The 25,333-nt window shown below is 38.1% G+C and overlaps 2 protein-coding genes across 17 annotated transcripts in view; one reads left to right on the top strand and one right to left on the bottom strand.

Moving 5' to 3' along the window:
* The first annotated feature begins 1,315 nt into the window (after nucleotides 1-1,315).
* Nucleotides 1,316-6,408, top strand: LOC6612410 (sodium-dependent nutrient amino acid transporter 1). 2 transcript variants are annotated; one of them, XM_032726546.1, is made up of 9 exons: nucleotides 1,316-1,390; nucleotides 3,818-3,998; nucleotides 4,062-4,440; nucleotides 4,679-5,420; nucleotides 5,496-5,595; nucleotides 5,657-5,833; nucleotides 5,898-5,992; nucleotides 6,059-6,249; nucleotides 6,323-6,408. In XM_032726546.1, exons 1-8 carry the CDS (start codon nucleotides 1,316-1,318, stop codon nucleotides 6,233-6,235), a joined length of 1,926 nt encoding a protein of 641 aa, XP_032582437.1. In that variant the 3' UTR covers nucleotides 6,236-6,249; nucleotides 6,323-6,408. The 2 variants fall into 2 exon arrangements, with proteins under 2 accessions (XP_032582437.1, XP_032582436.1); XM_032726545.1 differs by having other exon boundaries at nucleotides 6,059-6,408.
* A 334-nt stretch (nucleotides 6,409-6,742) lies between these two features.
* Nucleotides 6,743-25,333, bottom strand: part of LOC6612412 (small conductance calcium-activated potassium channel protein) — a 60,583-nt gene continuing 41,992 nt past the window's right edge. For 6 of the 15 annotated variants that reach the window (XM_032726531.1, XM_032726533.1, XM_032726535.1 and 3 more), the window contains 9 exons: nucleotides 24,761-25,077; nucleotides 24,484-24,588; nucleotides 17,107-17,242; nucleotides 15,163-15,273; nucleotides 14,861-14,988; nucleotides 13,360-13,429; nucleotides 12,986-13,087; nucleotides 12,729-12,901; nucleotides 6,760-11,994 (listed from right to left, as the gene is read on the bottom strand). In XM_032726531.1, coding sequence (XP_032582422.1) covers nucleotides 11,829-11,994; nucleotides 12,729-12,901; nucleotides 12,986-13,087; nucleotides 13,360-13,429; nucleotides 14,861-14,988; nucleotides 15,163-15,273; nucleotides 17,107-17,242; nucleotides 24,484-24,588; nucleotides 24,761-25,077 — 1,308 coding nt within the window. In that variant the 3' untranslated portion in view covers nucleotides 6,760-11,828. The other 9 variants (XM_032726530.1, XM_032726534.1, XM_032726536.1 and 6 more) reach the window with 6 other exon arrangements.

Here is a 25,333-nt window from a genome sequence, read left to right as displayed (position 1 = left end):
TGGAGCCGGACCGGAGGAGGAGGAGAACTCTGCGTCAGAGTTGGTGGCCAAAGATGAATTGCCTGTGAAAGTGTGAAACTGGTCAGAAGCGGTCTTTCGATCGTAAAACTTTCATTGACCAATGACTGGAATTCCTACGAATCTATATGTGCGCCAGCCTAATTACCCCAGCGATTAATCGACTCCTCATTGGTTTTGTCTGCGGTTCTGTTTTCGTTTCCTTTTCAATTGATTGGTCATTTCGGGGTGATTTCTCCTAATCAGCGTGGAAAGTGTCCACTCACGGCCGGTTCGGATAAGTTCATAAAGTGCTTTTACTGTGTCTGGGTCTGCGGGTCCGTCTATCTGAAGTTATTTACTACTGCTGACCATTTCGGCCTGCCGGTTTTTATCGAAGTCCCAAGTGTTTCCCTCACAGCGTCGTACAGTGGATCCCGCCTACGTTGGATTTGGATTGATAAGATCCAGGTATCCCCTATCGCCATATCAGCTCTTTATCCCATCAACGATCTTCGTGAGTTAATCAGCAAAAAGCTCACGTTCGGGGTTTCCTTACCCACCTACACCCAGAGAAAAGATCACTTCATACCATAAATTTATCAGCGGCAGCTCTTCAAGTAACTTGGAATTCCCAGCTTATCTCATTGGGTAATTTGAATGGAACGTTGGGAGATAATTCACAAATGGAAAACATTTACCCAATGACTTATTTACTCGTTTTATGACAACACTTTGTACCATCTTGCAGCTTTTTTTCTTCGAGTGTAGACCACATTTTTGGTCACATTCGGTGCGGATGTCTTCAGCTTCTCGGCGGATACTTCCTTATCCGAGCGCTGGAAACCCCGATATCAACGAAGAGCAGCCGAAGTTTGTTTTCCCATTCCTAATCGAGTGCATTGGGTGGGGGATTGGTGGCTGGGGGGCTGGGTACTGGGTACTGAGGTACCAGGCCAGTCAGGCACTACCGCAGATTTTCTCTACCAAGCACGGCGCTATATGTGTGTGAATAATTTCACGCTTATTACCTGCTGAGCGCTGGCAAAACGCTGCTTGACTTTGGCGGTTCTTAAAGCGGCCGGCACTCGCAATATTCTCAGTTCCAGCCGCGGCATTCACGGCACCACAAGCGCGCCTCCAGTCCAAAAAAAATTCGAAAATATTACAGAGAACCAACCAATCGTAACCAAGGGCTAGCCAATGCAATGTGCTAATTACTATTAAAACAAGAAAAAATATAGTAATTAAACAAGCAAAACGCGAGTAGCCGTCAACTGTTTTCATTAACCGGGAAAATTAACAAGTGGCTAGAAAAATGGAATTGAAAGGAGTTCAGCCATCGAATGGCAGCCCAAATGGAAATGGAGCCACCAATGCTGCATCAACGGAAGTAAGTGTTAGACCATGAAATCTGGCAACTAATAGTAACACTAATGGAATTGCTTTCGAGTGCCACTTGAGGAACTCAAGTGGTCAGCGAGCGATTCAGATTAGAAGAAGCAGTGTTCCACAGTTGGCACATTAAGTATACGCCGTGTGGTACATGCAAGGTTCGCGGAGTACGAAAGTACCCATACCGAGAACTGTTTGCGATAATCTTTATAAAACTTCAATGGACTTTTGGCCGCAATTATGCTTGGATTGGCCTCTTCTTCACAACCGTCCATGCAATTCGCTTAGTGTTGCTGGCTTTACAATCGCCGAAATGACTTTATGATCATTGTGATCATTACGGCTGTTAGACCTTAATTGCAGGCCAATCGACCGACAAACGAATATGCGATTTACGGTCCACCCCAATGCGGGGTGAAAGACTTTGTCAGCCGGATACTCCATGCATATCTTATACGCTTTACGATCCCCAGCGCCACATAAATGTATCTTAGAGCTATTTTCAGCCGAAAACGTTAGTTATCTGGCCAACTATCGCACGGCTCGAGATCGACAAAAGCTATATTATACTATACTATACTATAATATACTATAGTGTACTATACTGTACTATACTCGCTATATGGCCGAAGAGCTGGAAACCAGTTTTCACTGCAGCAGCCATAGACATATGACGAGGCTATTATATAGACTAGTGCTCGTTGGAGTGACAGGTTCACTTCGCCGCCCTCTATTATATATATTACAGCATTTCCGAGAAAGTATTGTAAAAAGATACAAAGATACGAAGATATATAGAATCGGTTCTTGCGAGTGATTTAAAACTTTAGTTTCTATAAATATATATCTACAATATGTTTATGGGTAAATCCCCTCAGAACTCAGCCAGTCTGCATGCAAGATGCAGATGCTGCATAGATCGTTAAAGTTTATACTAATAGTTGATTTAAATTACATTGTTTTTCCCCCAGAACAAAGCCTCATTAAAGTGCGGTCAGCATAGGTTTTATTGATGGCTAATGCAATTAAGGCGATTCCCAAGATAGAATTTTTCCCAGCGCGCAGAAAAAAACCTCACAATTATGCGAGTTTGTTTGAGGTTCAACAGCCTGGTAGATATCTATGTATAGATATAGATACTATATACATTTTCTAATGTAAAGGTAGTGAGTACCTTTGCAAATAAAATAAGCAAACACTTTGGTTTCGGCTATTTCATAGATACCAAACTGGCGGAGACATATCTATGATGATGCAGTTTCTTTGCCATTTACCTTCGTTCGGCCAGCTGAGTTATTGTTTTATTTAAACAGCTTTTCCACCGAATGAACAAATATGTAAGCGGCAAAACAGTTCCCGCCTTGCCAGCCCTCTGATAAAAAACAAAAAACACAAAAATACAAAAACAATTGTGGCTGCCGTGCAAATAGATGGAAATAGATTTCGCCAAATGGCAATCTTATTATTACAAATAATAATAGTTCGAACCCAGTAATGTAATTTAATTTTTAGGAATTTTAACTACAACTACATCATCTGTTAATTTGCCCAACTGTTTTTCATGATTCCACCCTTTTAATTAAAATTAAAACGAAAAAAAAAGAAAAAACCAAAAACCTGTTAACATTTTATGGTTTTTTTTATTCTTGAAAATAAGTGCCCACGTTACAATTATCAACGACAGATGTTTTCACGAACAAAAGTAATTTGTGCTAAAATTTTCCAATTAAGGTATTGAAATTGTGACTCAGTCATTAACTAGAATTGGTTATATAATTTACATACTAATTCATATGAAGATACGAACATGCATTTGCTGAATGTAAATCGTGATGAATGAACCAATTAGTTCATTAGCCAATTTGCCGGGGAACTTTTCAAAGTTGTGCAGCAGACAAGTTTTGCTTTTCCCATAATCGAGTATTAATAGAATTTAGCTGAGGTAATCACCGGAAAAAGCCTCTATGACTATATTAAAACAATTTAAAAACGCATTGAGAATTATTCAATGTGCTATCGAAATGATGCACTTAGGAAATGAATCCTCGATCGGTGAATAGTTTGAATTGCATGAATAGTAATTAACTTACTTAATGGGATCGATAAGCCGGGCGCCTTTCTTGAGTGCGTACTTCAAAGTGATTCTAATCTAATCGTTATTGGGCGCACTAAGATAAATATTCCAAATTGGTGGTGGCGCATTAGTTTCACATGTTCATTGGGTTATCTGCAAAATGGATCTGGAAATGCCGCACGCATGACGCGACTCATTGTTGCCCAAGAGTCCCAGACTCGTGGCTTGATGGATGCTCAAATATTTGGACTTGTGTCTGGTATTTTGCTGTTGGCATTAAATCTTGTATTCCCGGAGTTGCGATATCAACCATATTTGCTCACCAAGATCTGAAATTCCGCTCCTTTGCAGAAAACAGATGCCGAGAAGCCGACGGCGGAGCGCACCAATTGGGGCAATGGCCTGGAGTTCCTCATGTCCTGCATATCGGTGTCCGTGGGATTGGGCAATGTCTGGAGATTCCCGTTCACGGCCTATGAGAATGGAGGAGGCGCCTTCCTCATACCCTACATCATAGTGCTCTTCTTGATCGGTAGGAATGATTGGTGACTGGAGAGGAGGCATCACTGGATATACTAAACATTGGCTCTTCTAGGCAAACCCATGTACTACTTGGAGATGATCATGGGCCAGTTCACGAGCCAGGGAACGGTGAAGATCTGGTCGGTGGTGCCGGGATTCGTGGGCGTGGGCTATGGCCAGGCATTCGGCACCATCTGCATCATCTCGTACTACTCCTCGCTGCTGGCCCTGACCCTCTACTACCTCTTTGTGTCCTTCCAATCGGAGTTGCCGTGGTCCTACTGCCGCGATGAGTGGACCAACTGCGTGAACTCGAGGCCGCAGGAGTACGTGGACAATCTGCTAACCGGCGTGTCCTTGGCCAATGAATCTGCCAGGAATCTCAGCGGCATTGGCTTTGGGGCCAACAATGAGACAGAGAAACTCCAGAGCAGCTCCGAACTCTATTTCCTGTAAGTAAAACAATTAGCACATAACTTATTATGTACTAAACGGAATTGACAACAACAAATTGCATTTTTTGCGCTCTCTGATTGATTTGTGTGCACTTTGCTAGCTGTTTTCATTAACACATTTTCAACGCACAGTAGCAAAAAGTTGTAACGTTGTCATTGTTTATTTGATTTTGTTTTGCCGCATGGAAATTAGCGAAAATATAGTCATTTGAATTTCAAAAAAATGCACTTGCAGGAATGTAGTGATCAAGGAGAAGCTGGACATCTCGGAGGGCGTTGGTGACCCCGATTGGAAGCTGACACTGGCCCTGTTCGTCGCCTGGGTAGTCATCTTCCTGGTGATCATGCGAGGTGTGAAGAGTTCCGGCAAGGCGGCCTACTTCCTGGCCCTGTTCCCCTACGTGGTGCTCTTCGTCCTGTTGATCCGTGCCGTCACCTTGGAGGGAGCCCGCGATGGCATCCTCTTCTTCCTGGAGCCGCAGTGGGGTGAACTCTTGAATCCGACCGTTTGGAAGGAGGCCGTGGTGCAGTGCTTCTTCTCGCTGGCCGTGGGCTCCGGACCCATCATCATGTTCGCCTCGTACAATCGATTCGATCACGGAATCTACAGGGATGCGATGATCGTGACCACGCTGGACACGCTGACCAGCCTCCTGGGCGGAATTACGATATTTGCGATCTTGGGCAATCTGGCGCACAATCTGCAGATCGAAAACATCAGAGATGTGGTGCGCAGTGGCACGGGATTGGCCTTCATCTCGTATCCGGATGCCATATCAAAGTTCCAGGCGGTGCCGCAGCTCTTCTCGGTTCTGTTCTTTTTCATGCTGTTCGTCCTGGGCATCGGATCCATTGTGGCCCTGCAGAGCACCATTGTCACCATCATTTGCGATCAGTTCAAGGGATGGAAGTACTGGAAGGTGGCGCTGACCACCTCTGTGTGTGGATTCCTAATGGGTTTGGTCTACGTTACGCCGGTACGTTGGGTTCCAAAGGCACAGAGGAGAATCCAATAGATTTTCAACTATCTCAACGTATTTATCGTTTTTCAGGGCGGCCAGTGGATCCTCACTTTGGTGGACTTCTATGGCGGAACTTATGTGGTCTTCATCCTGGCCATTTTCGAACTGGCTGGCATCGTGTGGGTTTATGGTGAGTGTTAACTATATAGTGCAATTAATCCAACACATCCATGCTGACATATGCGATGCAGGTCTGCAAAACTTTTGCGATGACATCGAATTTATGTGCAATCGCCGGGTTTCACTGTACTGGCGAGTGTGCTGGTTCTTCTTCACGCCCGTCATGATGATCATCATATTCATATACTCGATGGCCACCATCGAACCGATCAAATATAGCGAAGTCTACTTCCCCGAAGCCGCCAACGGTGAGTAACACTAGCAATATACCCTTGAATCCGGCCAAATTATTAACATCTTTGTGCACTTCAGTTGCCGGCTGGCTGCTATTCGCCATCGGAGCTGCCCAGTTTCCATTGTGGGGTCTTTGGTACGCCTCGCGCCATCCGCAAGGCACCTACTGGAAGGTAATGACTGCCCACCTTTATGCGTTCCAATGCCTAATCCATAATCGATCGTCTTTATCCAAACAGTCACTGAAGGCCTCGTTGAAGCCCAGCGATCGCTGGGGTCCTGCCAATCCGGAAACTCGACGCGAATGGGTGATCTTCAAGAATCAGAAGGCCGCCCAGAGAGCCACGCAGAAGGATACCTCGAAACTGGGTTTCTTCTGGCGCAAAATTGCCAATTTCTGTGGCAGCAACAAGTAAAAAGGGGAGCAGAGGTGGGAATATCGTGGGGATATCAGAGATTACGACTAACCATAACCACTTGTTATTTATATACGCCATTGTCAGCCTCTATGAAGCCATCACAAATGCGAAGCAATCCTTCGACCGAATATATCGCATCTATCAATAAATAAATAGCCGTTTTTTTTATATATTTTTGTTATTCTACGTACGAACTTCATTTATGAAAAAAATAAATTATTGTTATCAAAGAATGTGCGCTCGTGTTTTTATTCCATATTTTTGCTCAGGAAAATTGGATGGTTTTCAATATTACGTATCCGCCCCGTTTTCCAAACAAATGTAGAAAAAAGCTGATTTTATTTTATTTTTATTTCATTTTTATTCAGTTTTCGTTTGTTTTTCTTTCATACAAAGCCCTTTATTATTGTTAAAATTTCAATTATTCTCTTTGGTTTCTTTATTAATTAATAATTTACAGTTTTATGAGTTTTCCTATCTCCCCTCGACTTCCGTTGACCTCTTTCATTGAATAGTTCTGCTTGTTGCTTTCTTTCGCTTTCTTGGGGGTCGTACATTTTAACAGTACATCAATTGATTTATGTAATATGGTAAATTGGCTATAAATAGTGGGAATTCTTATGAGGTAATTGCTTAATGAGCAAAAAAAAAAAAAACAATTACAATCGTCTTCAGATCAGATCAGTTTATACTACATACATAATACATATAATATATATATGTATACAAAATAACAAATCGTAAGTCTAATAAACATTCTTAAAATTCATATCTCAAATACAAATACAATATTTGCTTTAGCTGTTCTTAATTTGTTTTGGTATCGATTTCGGTTTCTCTATATTCAGTGTATTTCGTTTTGGAAATCGAGGCTCCTAACTTTTTGGGTTCGTTTTAATCAAGCTTTTCACTATTTCGTGTATGTAGTTGTTGGTTTTAGTATTTGTATTTATTTTCTCTTATTTTTTTTTTTTTGTTTGTTCCTTGGTTTTTAAATCGTAAAATACTAATTTAGCAAATGTAGGCACCCTAAATATTATATTAAAGCTTTTGCAAAACACGGTTCCTCGATAAGATATAACAATATACTTTGTTTGGGGTTTGTTTCCCTTGTTAAATTTAACTATACAATACAGTAAATTCAAAATAAACTATTTCATTAGTCACTGAATTTTTTCTGTTTTTTTTTGCGTTTAGTTTCTTACTTTATTTCTTTTAGAAATTAAATCTTCTTTCTTTTAGTTGGTTTAATTTAATGTTACTTTAGTTTTAGTTTTAGCATTAGTGTAGGTTTAGTTAAAGTTTGGTTTTAGTTGACATTTGTTTAGCTTTATTCAAGTTTTGCTTTCTATTAGTTTTTCTCCACTTCGTTTAATTCATGCAATGCATTCTAGTTTACCTTCATTACTCATCTTTTGTTTTCTCTTCTTTTTTCTCCATAAAAAATTGTTTCGCATATTATTATTAACATAATAATTGTTTTCCAGTTGGGTTTTCCTTATTAGTTTGTTGTTAATAAATTGGTCTTTGCTTCGGCTTTCGATTTAGCTACTGAATACATTACTATAATACATATAAAGTCAAATATGATCTTATTAGTGTGGGTTTTTTGGTTTTTTTTGGGTTTTTTGGTTTCTGGCTTTTGGGTTGTTGGGTATACACCTCATAGACCGTCTGTACATGTATATACGAGTATATGTATGTGTGTTGTATATCTAGATATTGTATATGTAACCATATATATTTTGCATACCCCGAGGGATTGGGGTGTGGGGGATATTTTGGGGGGAAGGACCCTTTCTAGATTCTATCGTGTAAATACACCAAAATGGCTGCTTCGTCACAATCCGGTTCGAAACGTTTTTCGAAAACACGAATCGAGTTCTTCATTAGCATTGGCATTGACTGGGCTATACATACATATGCATGTACATACATATGTATATATGTTCTATTGGACCTGGTTTGGCTAGAAGAGTTACGGTTGAAGCATGATTCTCGAAGTACCCCTTGAGCTCTACGATTCGCTGAGGAAAAGAAAGTATACAACATTTATCGATTCAATTCGATTCGATGTGAGTCTAGTTTAAAAAAACACAAATGGACAATTTAACACAAAGCTGGACGTGGAACTCGGACCTAAAATGCTACGAAAGTCAACCAAGGACATGGTGCAATACGATCCTTCAATGTGTGCCTTAGTTTTTTTTTTTTTGTTTGGAACCCAGCTCTAAGGCGGCTTAAAATCTTGCGTATTATAAATTGTTACTGTTAAATGTTGTTACTTAGGAATTCATTGTTAGTTGGTTTGCTTTTGCTTCGGTATTTTGTATAATAAAGACCTGTCTTTGGAAATTCGGTCCCTCATATCAAAGTTTTTGGTTTTTATCTCGTGTTAAAAGGTATTTTGTTGGGCTTAGGAAACCAGTTCAAACGGGAATTTGTTCTTGCACCAATTAATCAATTCAATTCAATTCGATTTGATTCGACTCCGTATATCGTTAATTGTATATCGATCAATAACGGTGTTTTATTTTGCGTATTCGTTTTAAGTTGTTGTAGAATTGAAACCCAAATATGCATGAATACATAATGTTAAAGCTGGCCGCATTCCATACCGCGTATCTGAATCTGTGTGTTGCTGTGTGTTTCCGGTTCGATAATCTGTTCCGATTCGATAATCGATAATGATATCCTTAGTATTGTTCTGATCGGTTCTATTCTGTTCTTTTCTGTTGTGTTTGGTGTGTTATCGTCTTGTGTAGATCTTTGTTATTTATTGTGATAAAGCTATTTTGACAGCAGTCTTGAACGTTCATTTCAATTTAAATATTCAATATTATAAATAGGTATACACACACTTGTTTAAGGGTTCATTTAGTTGGTTTGTTACTTGTTCCTTGTTCTCCCTTTTCATTTCTTTTTTTGTCTGGGCCTTCAGTTGTACAAATACATATAAGTTAAGACCTATCAGACAGTTGGGAAACTTTTTGGTTGCGGGGAGTTTCGTTTTCATAAATCAAAACATAGGCCAGGGGCTTGGAGATGTGGTAAATCATTGTGTTAAAACTCCGATGCTCTTAGTTGGCTTAAAGTGGACTGCATCCTATGGCTAAATAATCTACAGTTTACAGATATTTTGATCCTTTCTGGCCCTGGTTCTGTATAATATGCAGAGTCTGTCTCACTGACGGGGGAATTGGGGAGCTTGTGCGAGGATGGGTGGAATTTTTGGGGAGCTGGAAGGTGGGGGCACTATTCGGGGAATTCAGTTGTATATCTCATTTGTCTTCAATTTGGGAACTTGGGAACCTAACAAAGCGTTAGAAGGTTGCACATTACCTAATTGTTAGTTTTCATGCTTTGATTTTTACTTTAAATAACTTCGATGCTCTCAGTTAATACTTTATAGTAAGTATATATATATATATATATATATATATATAGTATATATATATAGTATATATAATGTTCCTTTTAGAATCTTTAGAAAATCTTTACGTAGCTCGGCCACTTCTGCTATTATGTCTACACTATTATTCTGCTCTATCAACTCGCTTCCGTTCACTTCGGTTCGTTACTATTATTTTCTATCTGGAGCTTGTAGTTTGTTCCGTTGTTGTTACACATTTGCCAGCTAGCTTGTATATTAATGGGATTTACTTTAATATGTTACAAAAATTCCAATTAAAATTGTTCACTTTAGTATGTAGACTATACTAAATAGTTCGTTTTGCGACTTCCTTCTCATTTGTTACTAAGTTTAGTCTACGCTACTGTATCTTCGTCATTAACTTCATTCAAAAGCTATTCAGGTTCTTAATTGAGTTCATAATTCTTGGTAGAAAAGAATGGGCGAAAAACAGCAACAACGAAAATATATATGTATGTATATATACTATATATATTTTAATATATGTGTAGAAAAAGAAGACAACAACAAACTTGTTTCCTTTAAACTTGTTTCGTTAGTTTAGTTAAAGCCAGATCTACATAGTATGTATGTAGATGTTAAGTAAGAACTCACATCTTGTGTGTTTATTTTTCGTTTATCCTCGGTTATTGGGGTTCTTTTTTTCGCTATCTCTTAGTTTTTGGTTTCGCTGTTTTTGCTGTTTTCTAAATCTCGCAACATGCACTTTACAGTTAGATAGTTTTTCATTGTTCTTCTTTGGGGATTTAGTTCTTGTTTTTTTCCTTGTCATGCTCGTTTTGTGTATAATTGTTGGGGCTTTAATGGGTTCCTCTTATGCTTATGCTTTCACTTGCCTCGCACACACAGTCAGGTCAGACACACATCCTTCGGATACAATATATGTACACAAATTCGAGACAGACGGACACTAGAATTTGCCATGTTCGTGGATGTTTTGCAGTTGGTTGGCTGCACCGGAAGCGGAAGTGCTGGGGGTTGCAGTTCTTTAAGGGATATACGAATTTACTGGTATGGACTCTTGGTGCCAGATCTTTTGGGTTTGCTATTGCTGTTTCTGTTGCTGTTTCTGAGCGTTTATATACGTGGATTCTACATGCTGGTGCCCTACGATCTATGTCCTACATATGACCTAACTCCCTTACCAATCTGGTCCTGTACACTCGCATTCGCACACTCCCATGCACATACACACACATACGCTCCCTACATGCTATATTATGTTAAGTATTTTAGTATGCATGTACAGGCTGCCTTGGCCCAAAACCTAAAACTTAGAAAAAAAAAGTTACACAATGACATATATATGTATACATATATTCTGTTTGGTTTTCGCTTATTGTTTTTTTGCTTTCTTTTGGATGTTTTGTGGGGAGGCCTATATATCCATATACAGATATAGATACATAGTGTGTGTATTCTGTATATTAATATCTATATGCTAACATTTGACTTTTTTCTCATCTCGAAGAGGCTTATTTACAAAAGGCCGAGTTCGAAATTCGACTTGTAGAATTACTAATATTACTTTTACCTCTATTATTACTATAACTATGACTACTACTATTAACTACTATTATTGCATACACGTTCTCTTTTCCTAGTAAACTTATTTGAGGCAATCGGCTTGCCGCTCCCCGTCGTAATCGGTTCGTTCATCGTTATCGATTTCACAATGCCACCACTAGTTCCGGCCACCGAACCTCCGCTTCCGGTCGCTGTGAATGCGGGCGCTGAACTCGATGGCGGTACTGTACTTATAGCCATGGGCACATTCTGCTGATCGGGCGAACTGTTGCTGTTCGTATTGGTGTTTGCCAACGATTCGGCGTCCTCCGGTATCACTGGTATCGGTATGATCGGTATCATCTCCCTATCCCGCCCAATGAGCTGTTGCAAAATGTGCTCTTGCGTGTGTGACGATGGTCTCGATAGCGAGTTCGATTGAAACTCCGATAACGACGGCGATAGCACGCGTTGCCTCAGCGCTGTCTCGGCCACTTCGAATTCGGGTTTAAACTTTGACGTAGACATTGATGTTGATGTGAATGTTGATGTTGGTTTTTGGGGTGCGGATGAGATTGGCCAGAATCGATCCGGCCTTATTGTTAGCATCTCGATGTTAATCACGGAGTTGGAGCGCTCTCTTTCTGATATTCAGCTGCCGTATTTGTTGGAAGATGCGTAGCTATTAACTGCAGATCCATTTGATGGCATGTGAGTATCAGGCACTAAATGTGGTGTTCTACTAGATATAGGTGGCAAAATAGGGCTTGTTGGCCAATGGTAAGTAGCAGCGGCGTTATTGGATGAGGGAACACTTCTATGCAAAAAGCAGTATGTTAATTGTCGTTATCAAGTACACTTTTCAAAATAAATAAAAAGTTTCATTTCTTTTTCTTTGTTTAGTTTAATGGCGATGGTTTGATTCGATGCAAATCGTGAAATGTCAGAGCGTTGGAAAGCCATGAAGAGTCAATAAAGAAAAAGTGGTAAATTGAAAACCCTGCAGTTAGTGTTCGTCCAAAGATATCATCTTTCAATACAAATTATAAATAAAAAAAAATAGAAACGGTCAAGTAATGGCTATTGCCTGACCGTTCCTATTGATGATTGATTAAAAAAAGCCATAATTTCCTCAATCAAAGTCTTAAATCACTTGAATCTTGCATAGAAGACGTTTCTTATTTCTCTTTTGGGTAGCCACCGGGACTTGGGATGTAATTTGGAGGAATCAAGTGTGTGCAATGGACAACTACGGAATATATATATACAAATGAGTATGCAAGATGACAGGATGGATGGATTTCTGGAATGTGGGGACCCCAATTCTCCCGTCCAGGAGACAAACGACTCGCAGACAACGAACAAAAACAAATTGAAATGACAGGCACAAGTCTCGCTTTAATGGCATTGGCATACATATGTGTGCGTGTGGATGAGGATAATGGACATGGCTTATAGACATAGACATAGACAGAGATAGATACAGACAGAGAAAGAGACAGAGACAGACAGAGAGAGAGAGAGAGAGAGAGAGAGAGAGAGGCGACTCACCTAGAATGGGGAAACAGCATGGGCGCTGCATTGAACATCGATTGGGGCGTTGGCGCTTGAATGGGGGCAACTGCAGCTGTGTCAGGATGTAAAAAGTTCCGCCGCTGCTCGATCCGCTCCTGGTGCTGGGTCAGACATCGAGACAATAGGTCTGGAAGGCTTTCCATGTGCTCCTGCAAATATAAGTCACCAGTGCGGTTGGTGTGGGCGTAAGTAAATCACTGGGCAAATACAACACTCCCGATTGTTTGTCATACTTGTATGCTCTGCATTTTGTCCTCTAGGTTGGTTAGACGCTCTTCGATGGCATCCTGACGGCTAGACATGTCCGATATTATCTCGTAGACCGTGTTTTGTGTCTGCGAATGGTATTCACACAATCACAAACATGCATTGCACATCGGCTCATTCACATGTGACGTGAATACTGTACACAAAGCTGCACATTCGAACTTTGATTAATTAAATCTCGTTTTGACATTCACGATGGAATAAAATAACTCTTACAAAACAAGCGACAAGCAATTTGGAAAATTGTGTATCGGAAACATCGCTGACTACAAGTAAGTTATCGATTCGTGTACGATTATCAAAGTTCGATTGTATGTTTTCAGTTCTCTTCTATAGCTACCTTGGCCATGTCAGTTATTGTGTTTGCATTATCCATTAGTTTGCGCTGATCCATTTTAACTTTTCGCAACCTAAATCGCATTGAAAGAGTCATCAATATTACAGAGAACATTATTTAAATAAAATATGATAGATCGCCAACACATAACACTAATTAGGGCTTTTCTCACATAATAACCACATTCACACACGATTATTCCTTTTTTTGTGTTGGAAAAGATTTTTCGTTTCGTCCAGCCGAAAACTCACTTTTCATTCACACAAGATTTACGCAAATAGACCATATTTACACATCGGACCAATAGATAACAGAGTGCTTCGAAACGTTATAATTAGAATAAAATGTTTGTGTTTTATTTTTTCTTTGTTTCGAATCACACAGCTATTAGATAGAGTTCTCTGAAAATATTATTTATTTGATTATTATTTTTTGGTGTGTAGAATTCGTTGTGTTGTAGTTGATAGAAGGATTATTTTGGAGTAGGAAAAAAGTCCATATTCGGGCGTTAAAATTGCAGAAAATCGTATCGTGAAAGTATCATCATATCATTCGGCTGATCCCTAAGCCAATTCCGGTGTGAAAATAGTGGGGCGGTTGGATGGAACTAAGACGATTCACAGGATTCGGTGGAATGAATTACGGTTTGAATTTTGGACAGACAACATGATTCAGGTGTTACGAATGCTATGGAATGCTGTGTAACATATTCAATTCGTTCATTAGGCAGTCGTATGATAATAAATGATATCGTATATGACACTGGGCACTAGGCAAAAGCACAGATGATATTGCGATAGTTTTAGATACGAGATTCTAGAATATTTAACGCAGCATGCTAGGTTATGTAGCTAGTCTCGGTTATTGCATAACGTAAAAACAGGGCTTTACAACCTATTTACAGGCTAGTAAAACGAGTTCAATCATTTGTGGTTTCAACATTTCAGTTTAGTACTTGGTATTATCGTTTTTAGTATTTTGATTAGTTCGTTTTAGTTTTTGTTTTGTTTTTTTCGTTAAGTTTTACTTTCTTTTCGTACGGATGTATGTACAGATTCTGATGGATGGCTTTCCCAAAGCTTTCTTTTCTTTTTTATTGATGGGCACAAGAATGAGTCTAATAATGAAGGGGGGCCACAGTACAGGGTTACTTTTGCGAACTGACAGTGATTTTCATTGTTATTTTGTTAGCTAATCTGACAAACATAGTACGTACAGAGGGAGTTATGTGGACAAATGAGAGTTAGTTTCACGAAAATGTAGACTGAGAGACAGAAAAGAGACAAAACATAAACAAACAGAGACGACCAATGATATTTCCCCATTCCAAAGACCCGAAAACTTCTACACGATCTGATATCATTTTGGCTTTAAGTTGGGTTTAGTTGTTATTAGGCACTCTTTTTCTTTTAGTTATTATCTTTTCGATTGGTATTTGTTCTTAGTTGTTGGTTGGTTGGTTGTTTGGTTGATTGTTTGTTGATAGATCTCTAAAAATACTCACGCATATATAGCTAGAAGGAACTTTCTTTGGTGGGTTCTTACACGGCCGGGATTAACCCGTTTTACTAGTCTTGTATGTTTGTAAATGAGCCAAGTTTCACGCAGAACATTCGCCGCAGCATTTTTCAGCTAAATTTTGGTCCAAAGAAGAAACGTATACAAAGTAATTAGAATGCATATGTATATAAATGGTACATGGTATATGGTTTTTGATGTGGTATTCGTTATATAGTATATATGATACGTCGCATCGGATCAATACGAATCGGATCAAAATCTTGAGACTTGGAACACGATCAATACCCGTTTGGTCAACTGCGTGTCCATCATGAAGTTGTGCACATGCTTCTCGGCACGGGTCAGCTCCAGTTTCCGCGAGACAACGGCCACTAGTAGAGCCGTACAGCCGGCGCCCTGCAACGACGACGTGGAGAGTGGTGAGTTTAGGCATTGAATTTCGAAAAGCGCGCGCAACTGAGGTGAGTTTCGAACTGATCCAAGATCATAGATCTGAGATGGGAGATCTGAGATTCAAGATCTGGGATCTGGGATCTGGGATCTGGGACTCCCGGACACCCAACTCCGTAAGTGCATTTAGTTGGTCTATACAATTTGGTCAGTTACCAAAGCAGTAAAAATTAGTTATATTTAATATGACTCTCTACTACCGATTGAGTAATTTCCACAATATTCGTTTGAACAAATCCAAATTATATTTATCGATTACTATGATTATTATTGTAAGAAATACTGCCAGTGACAGGCTAAAAATAAAGATAAGTACGTGTGAAATATAATGACCAGCTCGCCACACTCGTAGAAGACAAGAAATGTGGCCAAATTAGCTGAAATTGGCAAATGGTCAAAGGCAATTTTCTTAATTGTGACACAATTGCACTCATTTTCTCTGATGCTAGCTTTATTTATTTTTTTTTTTTTTGTGGATAGTGGGTAGTTTAAGTGGTTTTTGGGGGTTGGGTGCCCGGCCATCTGTAATGCCAGTTGGTTATTTTCACTTTTGGTTTATGCATTCAAAATGAAAGTTGCTTTTGTTTATCAAGTTATATAGTCCAGAACTTTTGTTGTTGCTCTCACAATAGATATAGTAATTTTATGGATGTTACAACATGTATATATGTTATGTTTCAGTTGGTTCTTTTCTTTTCTTTTCTTTTTTTCTTCTATTTTTTCACTTTGTTATTTTATTTGCTTCTCGATGGTTGAATGATTAATGGGTGAGTGGGTTGAATGAGTTTGGATGATTGGAATGGCTATCTTCTAATTGAAATTACGATGTAGATGGGATTGATTGAAATGCAGCAACGTTTTTGGATTGGAGTTTTGAGATACGGAGTTGGATGTGGGGTTTAGATTAGATTTCGGATTAGAGTTACATACACACATAAGTACGAAACAATTAGCTAGGGAACAAAGTTGAAACCATAAATCACGATTCATAGTCAAGTTAGGAACGGATATATCTATCATAGCTTTATTACTTTTGTTTGTTTTTTTTTTTTTTAATTTTTTTTTGCATTTTTTATACTTTGGTTATTTTGGCTACTACGACATGATAAATATCTCAAAAAGTCTAAGAAATAAGCAGATAGTCATACGACCAGTAGTGGGAATAATCGAAATATAGGCATATATATAGATGGAAGAGAGCGAGAGAAGAAAGTAAGCCACACAAAAGCAGAACTGGATAAAAGGTGAAGAGAGATAGAAGAATGGAAAATACGTATTTAATTCGATTCCTATACTGTTCACTATGCCTCATCTGCGATTTATTTGGAACGGGTATGGTCGGTGGTTTCCAGATCTTTTCCAGACTTCAGACTTTTTGGGGCTCGAAAATGGCTCAATCTGATCTCAGTTGATCTCAGGCTGAAAACATGCGGTTAGGTTGTCGCCTCAAATTGAGGTGTTTAAGCTTTTTTTTGGTGATTCATCTAGGTATTTGATATATGTATGTACAGTTAACTAGAAATTTGACGATTCAGGTGAGTTTAGATTTATCATTGTGTTCATATTAAAAGTGGCGGCGAGGGGCGGTTGTGGTGGGCGGGTAAACATTCGTATGCATTGTATGTAATTATTTACACGTGATATCTGTTCTAGTTTCAAACATCTGGTTTTTAAATAATATTTCTTTTTTGTTTGTTTTTTTTTTTTTTGTTTAATACATATTTCTTGATTGTTATGTTGTGTGCAATTGTTGGTAATATTTTGTTGTTAAAAACTCACCATTATTCCTGTACTGACAGCGATACCACGTCCACAGTACGTATTCGGAACAATATCACCGAAACCAACACTCAAAAATGTTATCGCTATCAGCCACATTGCATTCAAAAGATTCGCATGTTCTTCATCATGAAATCTGTTCCATAAACCAGCACGCGTTTATATATTTTGGTTTTTTTTTCATATACATTTGTTTCGTTCGAAATATATATAAAGGTATATATATATTTGAATTGGTTATGGTTTTTTTATGGATTTAATCAGTTGAAGTTTCAGTTTCAGTTTCATTTTCAGTTTCAGGGGTCAAATTGAATACACGCGTTTATATTTTAAATGAAAGGGAAATAGAGATAGAGAAAAATATCGTATTGTTGGCTTAATGTTCAAAAATAAACTATAAGAATCCATTAAGAACTAAACTGGCACAGGTAAAACTGGTTAAATTAGTAGAACGCAAAAGTCGAACGCATATCGTAACAAAAAAAAACATAAAAAAAACAGTAAGGCAAACGGAAACGAAAGGAAAAACAATTGTGGAAACGAAAAGTAAAAGTTAGAATGGGCATTCTGCATATAGAAAAACGAGATTAACAACAAATGGACGAGTAAACTGGTGAGCGCACACAATACAGTGGTCCAAAAAGAGTTTCATGGGAGTTGGTTTCTTTCAATATATTTATTGTTTGTTTTTTTTTAGGGAGAGGGGGTGATTTTTGGCATTTGGATATATCGAGATGTTGACAGTTATGTACGCAACCGTTAATATATATGTATATATGTACAACCATGGGAGTTTTTTGCCCGATTAAAGCTTGCTGTACAAAAGTGAGAGTTGAAATTATATATACATATGTATATAATTTTGATGAATTCTAGTGATTCGATTCTCTTAATGAAGAAGGCTTCTAGGGTGCATAAAATAATTTAATTTAATTTCCAAGGCTCACACATACACACACACACACGCCCACACACACAGAGCCATTCTTGCGCACTCACACTCACACAGACAGCGAAGTCTGCACATTAATAGAATTTGCCGGAGCTGTCAGAAAAGATTTGTTTTGATTTTGTTTTTGTTTTTGTTTTTTGCCAGGAAGCGAAAACTTTTCTCGTTTTTTCCTCCGCTTCCTCTTTAAAGTACATACGTGTTTGTGTGTGTGTGTGTCAGGATTTTTTGTTTTAGTTTTCGCTGGCAGAAAAAAGGACAAAGGGGAAAAGTTACATTGTTATCTGCACTCTTTAATGCTGCAAAAACACACACGCACAAGCACACATGGTGATTATGTACATATATTTAAATATATATAATGTATACTTATGGTAATAATACAGTACTCACACACACACACACGCATACAAAGTGGGTGGGTGGTCACATATACATGTATTTTTTTGGTGATGATTTACAACAGATTGCCAGAGTGTGTGTGTGGGGTAGTGGGTGGAGAACTCGTGTAATTGTGTGTGAGTAGTAATCGCAGCCTGACTGAAAACAAAAACCAGATAGAGCGAGATGGCTATAGATATAGAACTATAGCTCGACATTTGCTTTCCGTTTTTTTCAGTTTATTTTGGCTTTTTGGGTCTTGTTGTTTTTGGTGACGTTTTGGGCAGACAAAACGGCATCTAACTCTAAACTATGTGAGCTGGAATGTATGCTACGAAAAATGGATATGGGTTCATACTCCTGTTTGTGTGGGCGGGAGGCTCCACCATAATGGATTTTGGATATTTGAATTTGAATTTATAACTGAGGAGGGGTTAGCATTTCGAGAGCATCGAGAAGATAGGTCAGGGAATACGCCCGCACAAGTACACAGAAAATAAAAATTGTACGTTCGTCAATACACAAACACAAGCACATATACCAGAAGATGAGGAAGTTTTTTTTTGTACGTTATCAGTGATTTTTACTTGTATATCACTGTAAAATATTTGTAGTAACTGAACTTATGCTCATAGAATTCCAGACTTGTATTCTAAATTTATCGATATCTGTGAACGGGCATTTTCCGCAGGAAATACAAATAAGTATCGAATTGCTGGAGACTTGGAGATCTGGCATATTTTGTTTTCTGTGTAGAGCGAAGTGTGTGTGTGTGCGTGCGTGTGTTTGGCTTGATTTGGCAGGTACAATTACTATAAAATACTATATATGTATGTGCGGAGCGGGCGTTTTCTGTTCTGTTCTCTTCTGTTTTGTTCTGTATTATTTTCATTCTTTTTTTCGGGGGCGCTTCAATGGCGGCTACTTTTCTGGGCAACCCCCCTTTTATTATCATTCTTCTCCACCTCCTTCTCTTCATATTCTACTACTCCTCTTTGGCTTGCGATGGGTTTTGATTTCTCATATTTTTATGCATGAAAGTTTGCTGTTTGCTGTTGTTGTTGCTGTTTTCTTGTTGATGATGATGTATGTACTTGTTGTTGTTGTTTTAGTTTATTGTTTATCTGGTTATATAATTTCTTTATAGTTTGTATATAGATATATATATATGTAGATATATATATACATTTTTGCAACTGTTCTGTTCTATTTTTGCTATTTATTTTCATTTACTTTGTTTTTGGTATTTTTTAATGTATTATCGGTATCATAAATGGAGTTTCTGGGAGTCTTTGGTTTTGGTATTTCTTGAAAGGTTTTTTGTTTTATGTTTTTTTTTTTTTTTTTTTTTTGAGGTTTTGAGGAAATACTTACCACCATGCCGCAGGTGAGGGTGATACCGCGTCCACAGTACGTGTTTGGCACAATGTCGCCGTAGCCGACACACAGAAATGTGATGGCCGTTAGCCACATGGAGTTTAGCAAATTCGCGTGCTCCTCATCGTGGAACCTTTTTTTTATGCGGATCGAATCGAATTGAATCGTATTGGATCGTATCGTTTTTTTTTTTGGTTTATAATTGATCGGCATTGTGGGAATGGGGTACGATTTTCAGTCAGTTCGTTTTATCATTTATGATACGTTTTATTTTTTTTGGTTTGGTTTAATTGATATTTTAATTGCCGTTTCGATATGTTTCGTTAGCGGTTTAACGTTTTTGCGGATTTCAGTATACAAAAATATATATAGAGAATTCGGTATTTCAGATGCGTAGTGCGTATTTCGTATGCGTATTCAAGTTGCGGTTGTTTTTCGTTTGTTGTTTGGTATTTTTCATACATTTTTGTTGGTATTTTTTTTTTTTTTTGCAATTTGTGGATACAGAAGAAGGGTGAGAAGTGGAGTAAACAAATAAACAGATGTGAAATTATGTGAACATTTTTTGTAAAAATTTTTACTATTATTTTTGTTTTGGTTTTGTTTTCCAGAAAAATTAAGAATACAATTTGGTAAATTTTTTCATATTTTTAGAAAATTTCCATGTATTTCAAAAAAATACGCATAAGTACCAAATAAATTAATATAAATTAAATAATTCAATTACAAAACTCAAAAATAAAAAACAAATTCGATAAGGAAACAAAACAAGAAGAAAGAAAGAAACTGAAATTCAGGAGGAAAGTAATTTGCTTTATTTTTTTGGATTGTTTTCATCTTTTTGGGCAACGAATTGAAAGTCCTCAATAGAATTTAAGAGCGAGATAGTAAGATAGATTGAAAGGTACAGATAGATAGATAGGTAGATAGATTTTTTTGTTAAGGGGGCTGCGGGGTATAATTTTGAAATATACAATGACATGAATAATATTGAATAATAATAGTTTGGATAGTAGTTTTGGCAATTCGATTACAACACTTGCTTCGGCATCGGTTCAAAAACTGCTTTCCTCTCATAATACTCCTTTATCCTCTTTCTGCTCCTCCTTCTCATTCCTCCGCCTCATCGACCTCCTCCCCCTCCTCCTGCACTTTTTCATCTTCTCCACCTCCTTCTGTAGGGGCATGAATGTCTGATTGGAAAGGGGCTTTGGGCTTGGGCTTGGGTTTGGGATTTGGGTTCTGTGCTGGGTCTTCCAACTGATAACTCTCGATCTGAACGGCACAGATGCACATACTTCGCACTCACACAAAACGGCGCACACTTGTGACTACATGCAAATCGACTAAAATGGCCCAACAGAGAGCTTCCCCGTGATAACCTGCTGTTCCAACTGAAGAGGCTTAACACCTGAAGCCCTAGAGATGTGGCCACTAAATGCCGAAGCATGCCTGCCGGCACAGCTCCGTTGGGTGCCGTTTTTAATGGGCGAGTGGGTGGCTGCTTGTGAATGGATGGTATAAGCAATTTGCCAAGGAAAAGTCATAATGAATGCCAAGAGCTCGTACACCGGCAAATGAAATTCGTACTTTGATATTCTAACTATAATTGGCATTGGAAGCCAGAAATCGTTTTTTGCTCTTTCCTTAAAAGCGCTCAAGGTCACACTGCACAGAAAAGTGCGGTGTGACCATTCATTCTGACCAAAATTATTTTCAGAGCCAAAATTTATAATTCACTTGGTAAGTGAGTGTCAAAAGAAAAATGATTTGGTTTTCTCAGTGTATGAGGGTGTTTGTGTGCTCAGTGTTTGTAAACACCCTTTTAATGCTGGGAAAAATCTCGAGATTTCACCTGTTATTTGCCAAAAATGTTCAACCTAAATTCCCTGCCCTATATCTAACTCACATAGCTTTGATCCGAGCTGAGCAGAGCATGCATGATTGGTTAAGATACATTTTCCAGTGATCTCCAACATTACGCACATACACATACTGACACACATACAGACACAGATAGATAAATGAATAAAACAGAAATTAAAGTTGGGACCTCGACAGGACCCGGCTAAAACGAAAATAACAGACAGATCGGAAAATAAAGTTTTAGGAAATTCAGAACAAATTCTACCAATTTCTACAGAAAAAACATTGAGATACGAATTAATTATGGTATTCGAAACACAATTCAACATCGTTACGAGAAATACATATGTATACGTTTGTTTTATGTGTTGGTGTTCGATTTAAAATTGATGGACATAAATATGCAGGTACTTGTCGTATTTATTTTTCATTTATTTCTCACTGAACTTTTCAGTTGTTCAGTGGCCAGTCCAGTCTATTGCCATGTGCCAAAAATAATGCCAAGTAATGAAATCGTGGGAAAGCAAAATCAGAAACAAATCGAGCGGAGGATGTGACACGCAAATCAATACGTGTCACTCATCTGAGTCGAAAATGAAATGAAAGTGGGGAATATTTATATGGCACATATAGTAGTGGTAGGATAAGAAGAAGAAGATGAAGAACAAGGAGGAGGAAGGTACGAGTGCTTCTGTCTCTTTTTATCTTCTGTTCTTTTTTTTTTTTTTGCTGTGATTGACCGATTTCGAACATGCCTCTATTTATTTATTTATATTATCTTATGGATCCAACTGCACAGACATGTGAGGATATATTAGCTATAGGAACAACGCAACAATAAGGACGACAACAACAACAGCAGCAACAACAACAACTTATGGAGAGGTGTATATGCTTTCGTCACGAACTGAAACACAGCTGTTGGACCTATCGGTTGGCTCTTTCGAGATAGGATCCCTATTTGGATGAGTGGTATTCGTTTTCTGTTTTCATGGCTTTGTTTTGGGTTAACACTAGTTTCAATATTATATTTGGTTACATATATATGGATGTTTAGATATGATCTACAGCAATGCAGGCGCAGTACAATCCACAATTTGAATTTAAAGCTTAATTGATTAAATAAATATGCAATGTAACAATGTTTTTTGGTTTTTTTTTGTCATTTTTCTTGTTTTGTTTCGTTTCCCAAAACTAAACAGCAACAACAACAAGAAAAACATAAGAAACGTGGTAAGTCCACAAACAAATTTAATTAAAAATATAAAAACTCGAAGAACAACTGAAATATGTAGATCAATGTGAGAGTGAAAGAGAGAAGAGAGAGCTTGAAAGAGGACAGAAGCAGGGAGTCCAAAGGATTAAGTCGAAAGAGAGAGCGAGAGCAACGTATGGTGCGCCAATTCAATTACAAAGGGTGTCATCAAACAGGATTTCCCTTGGAAAGTCAAGAAGAATTTACTGAAGAGCAAGTTGAAGCGAAGTAGAGCGAGAGAGAAAGATAGACTGAGCTAGCATACAACGTTGAAACATAAAGATTTAAAGTTTAATAATGTACACAAAATTGTAAATGGGACATTACAGTCAAAGGGATTAATATGAAAGGATATATGTAAGTTCTAAGCGCGATAAAGAGAAGTAAGATGAGCTCTGAGCGACCGTTTTTGCTTAATTTGCATTAGAGGCATTACAGTGTGGCTGCATTTAAAGTTGAAGCGCGTTAATACCGTGCAACACTAAGAAATTTCGATATCGATAGCAATTGCATGCATCATCTTACTTCTCTGTAAAGTCACGTTCAATTCTTCTTACTGCCTCTCCAATTCTAAGTGGTGTATTTTGTATTTTAGAGTTCAACTGTACCAGTGTGTGCGCTTTTTGCTTTGTTGTTGTTGTCCCCTTCCCCTCGATAAGTGGAGGACGACAATCAACTTTCATCGAATTTATCGATAAGTTGTCAGTTGTCAGAAAAGGGGAAAAGTACAGGCAAGATAAATGTAAAAAAGCAATCAGCAATCAGTGTTCTTTCTGGGTGGATAGGGGAAGGTTGTAAAAAACAAGCGAATCCGAATGCCAAATGTAAATAAATTGAAACACATGCAAGCATTATCCATTATCCAATCGTTCGCTACGTGACAGTGACAATTGCATTTCGATTGTTACAGATTCGCATTCGAACTCGTTTCTGCTTTGGTCTTTCGTCGGGGATTTGGTTTTTTATGTGTATGCGGATAAAATGCAAGCTACATGTAAATTCTTTAGCACGTATGAATAAGCAACAATGCACATTCGCTTTTTTTTTTTTTATCGTGTAAGTTGTAAGCCGTGGCTGTGCTTAAATCCCATTTCCCCTTTTTTACGGACTTGGAAATGTGTTCGACAACTTGTTTTATACAGGAGTATAAAAAAAATTACAAATACAACTTGTGACGAAGATGCTTTAGTTTTCGAGTTTCTTGAAATAGACATTACGTAATGCTTGGCACATATATTATGTACATACATACATTGATATTAAATACATAGTTATGTCAAAGTATTAGTGGCGAACACATTGAATCAGAACGGTTAACGGAAATGGCGTTCAGAGAAAAACTTATGAAAAATACGGATAACGCAAAACGGAGCACGGAATAGGAAAATACGATAATCCGAAAACAAACAAAACCAATTAACCATTGAGACCAAAACGAAACGAAAGCATAAGTACAATCGAAAATATAAAGGTAAATAAAAAGGAAAATCAAAATCTCTACAAGAAGAAATATCATATCATAAATTCAATAATAGAATAAGGCCATTACCTTTCGCACTGACGCAGCGTCCACGATGCAATGATCCACAGCGAGACCATGAAGACCAATAGAACCGTTCCCGGACATATTGTCATTAGAGTTTTTAAAACGAATCTGTAAGGGAGAAGTAAATAAGGGAATTTGAATTAAATTACATTACATTATCGCAAGATGCGCACGGGGTGACCGAAGCTATATTTGAAACACAGTGTGACCGTGCGGTTTCGTACAGTTTTCATAGGAGACGAATGTTTTACTTTTATGATTTGTTTTGAATTGAACTCACCTTGTGTTAAAATTAATCCTATTGAGAGCGCCAATGCTCCGTGATGATGCATCTGTGAATAGCTTTGAATGCAGCAGCATTACGCGGCAGATTAAATATAATCGAAGGAACATAGGTAATGATAAAGCTACGTCATATGGCACCATTTCGGTGCCAATTGTTTTATTCTTATTGGCCAATTTCGTCGTCCACTGGAAATAGTATTCGCCAGGAATTGGATGTATAGCGCATATAAAAAGTTCTAACCCTATTTGACTAATTCGTTGCCATGTCATTGCGATCCTCCAATCGTCAGCGCAGTTATCTATCATGAATAACTGCGGTTTTCAATTACGATTGGAATTATAGTCGCATTTCGATATAGATACATGGGGTATAGATATACGGTTATTAAGTTCGTTGGTTCGTTGGTGTGTGCCAAAAAGAAAAAGAAACGAGAAGGGAAGAAAAAGGAGAACACGTATATAATTTATTAATTATAATTGGAGATTTATTGATTGGTTTTTGGTTTTTTTGCGACTAAACAAAAATGAATTACACTCAAATATACGAGCATGAATTATTTGACAAGTA

Source organism: Drosophila sechellia, chromosome X, assembly GCF_004382195.2.
Source record: "Drosophila sechellia strain sech25 chromosome X, ASM438219v1, whole genome shotgun sequence".
Lineage (NCBI taxonomy): Eukaryota > Metazoa > Arthropoda > Insecta > Diptera > Drosophilidae > Drosophila > Drosophila sechellia.
Note: the sequence above shows the minus strand (reverse complement) of the source record. Positions and strands in the feature narration are given on the sequence as shown.

Excerpts from the sequence above, each read along its gene's own strand:
- LOC6612410 (XM_032726546.1), top strand. The coding sequence starts at position 1,316 with ATGGAATTGAAAGGAGTTCAGCCATCGAATGGCAGCCCAAATGGAAAT. Across the intron at positions 1,391-3,817 it reads CCAATGCTGCATCAACGGAA|AAAACAGATGCCGAGAAGCC; the intron begins GTAAGTGTTAGA and ends GCTCCTTTGCAG. Across the intron at positions 5,421-5,495 it reads GTTTGGTCTACGTTACGCCG|GGCGGCCAGTGGATCCTCAC; the intron begins GTACGTTGGGTT and ends ATCGTTTTTCAG.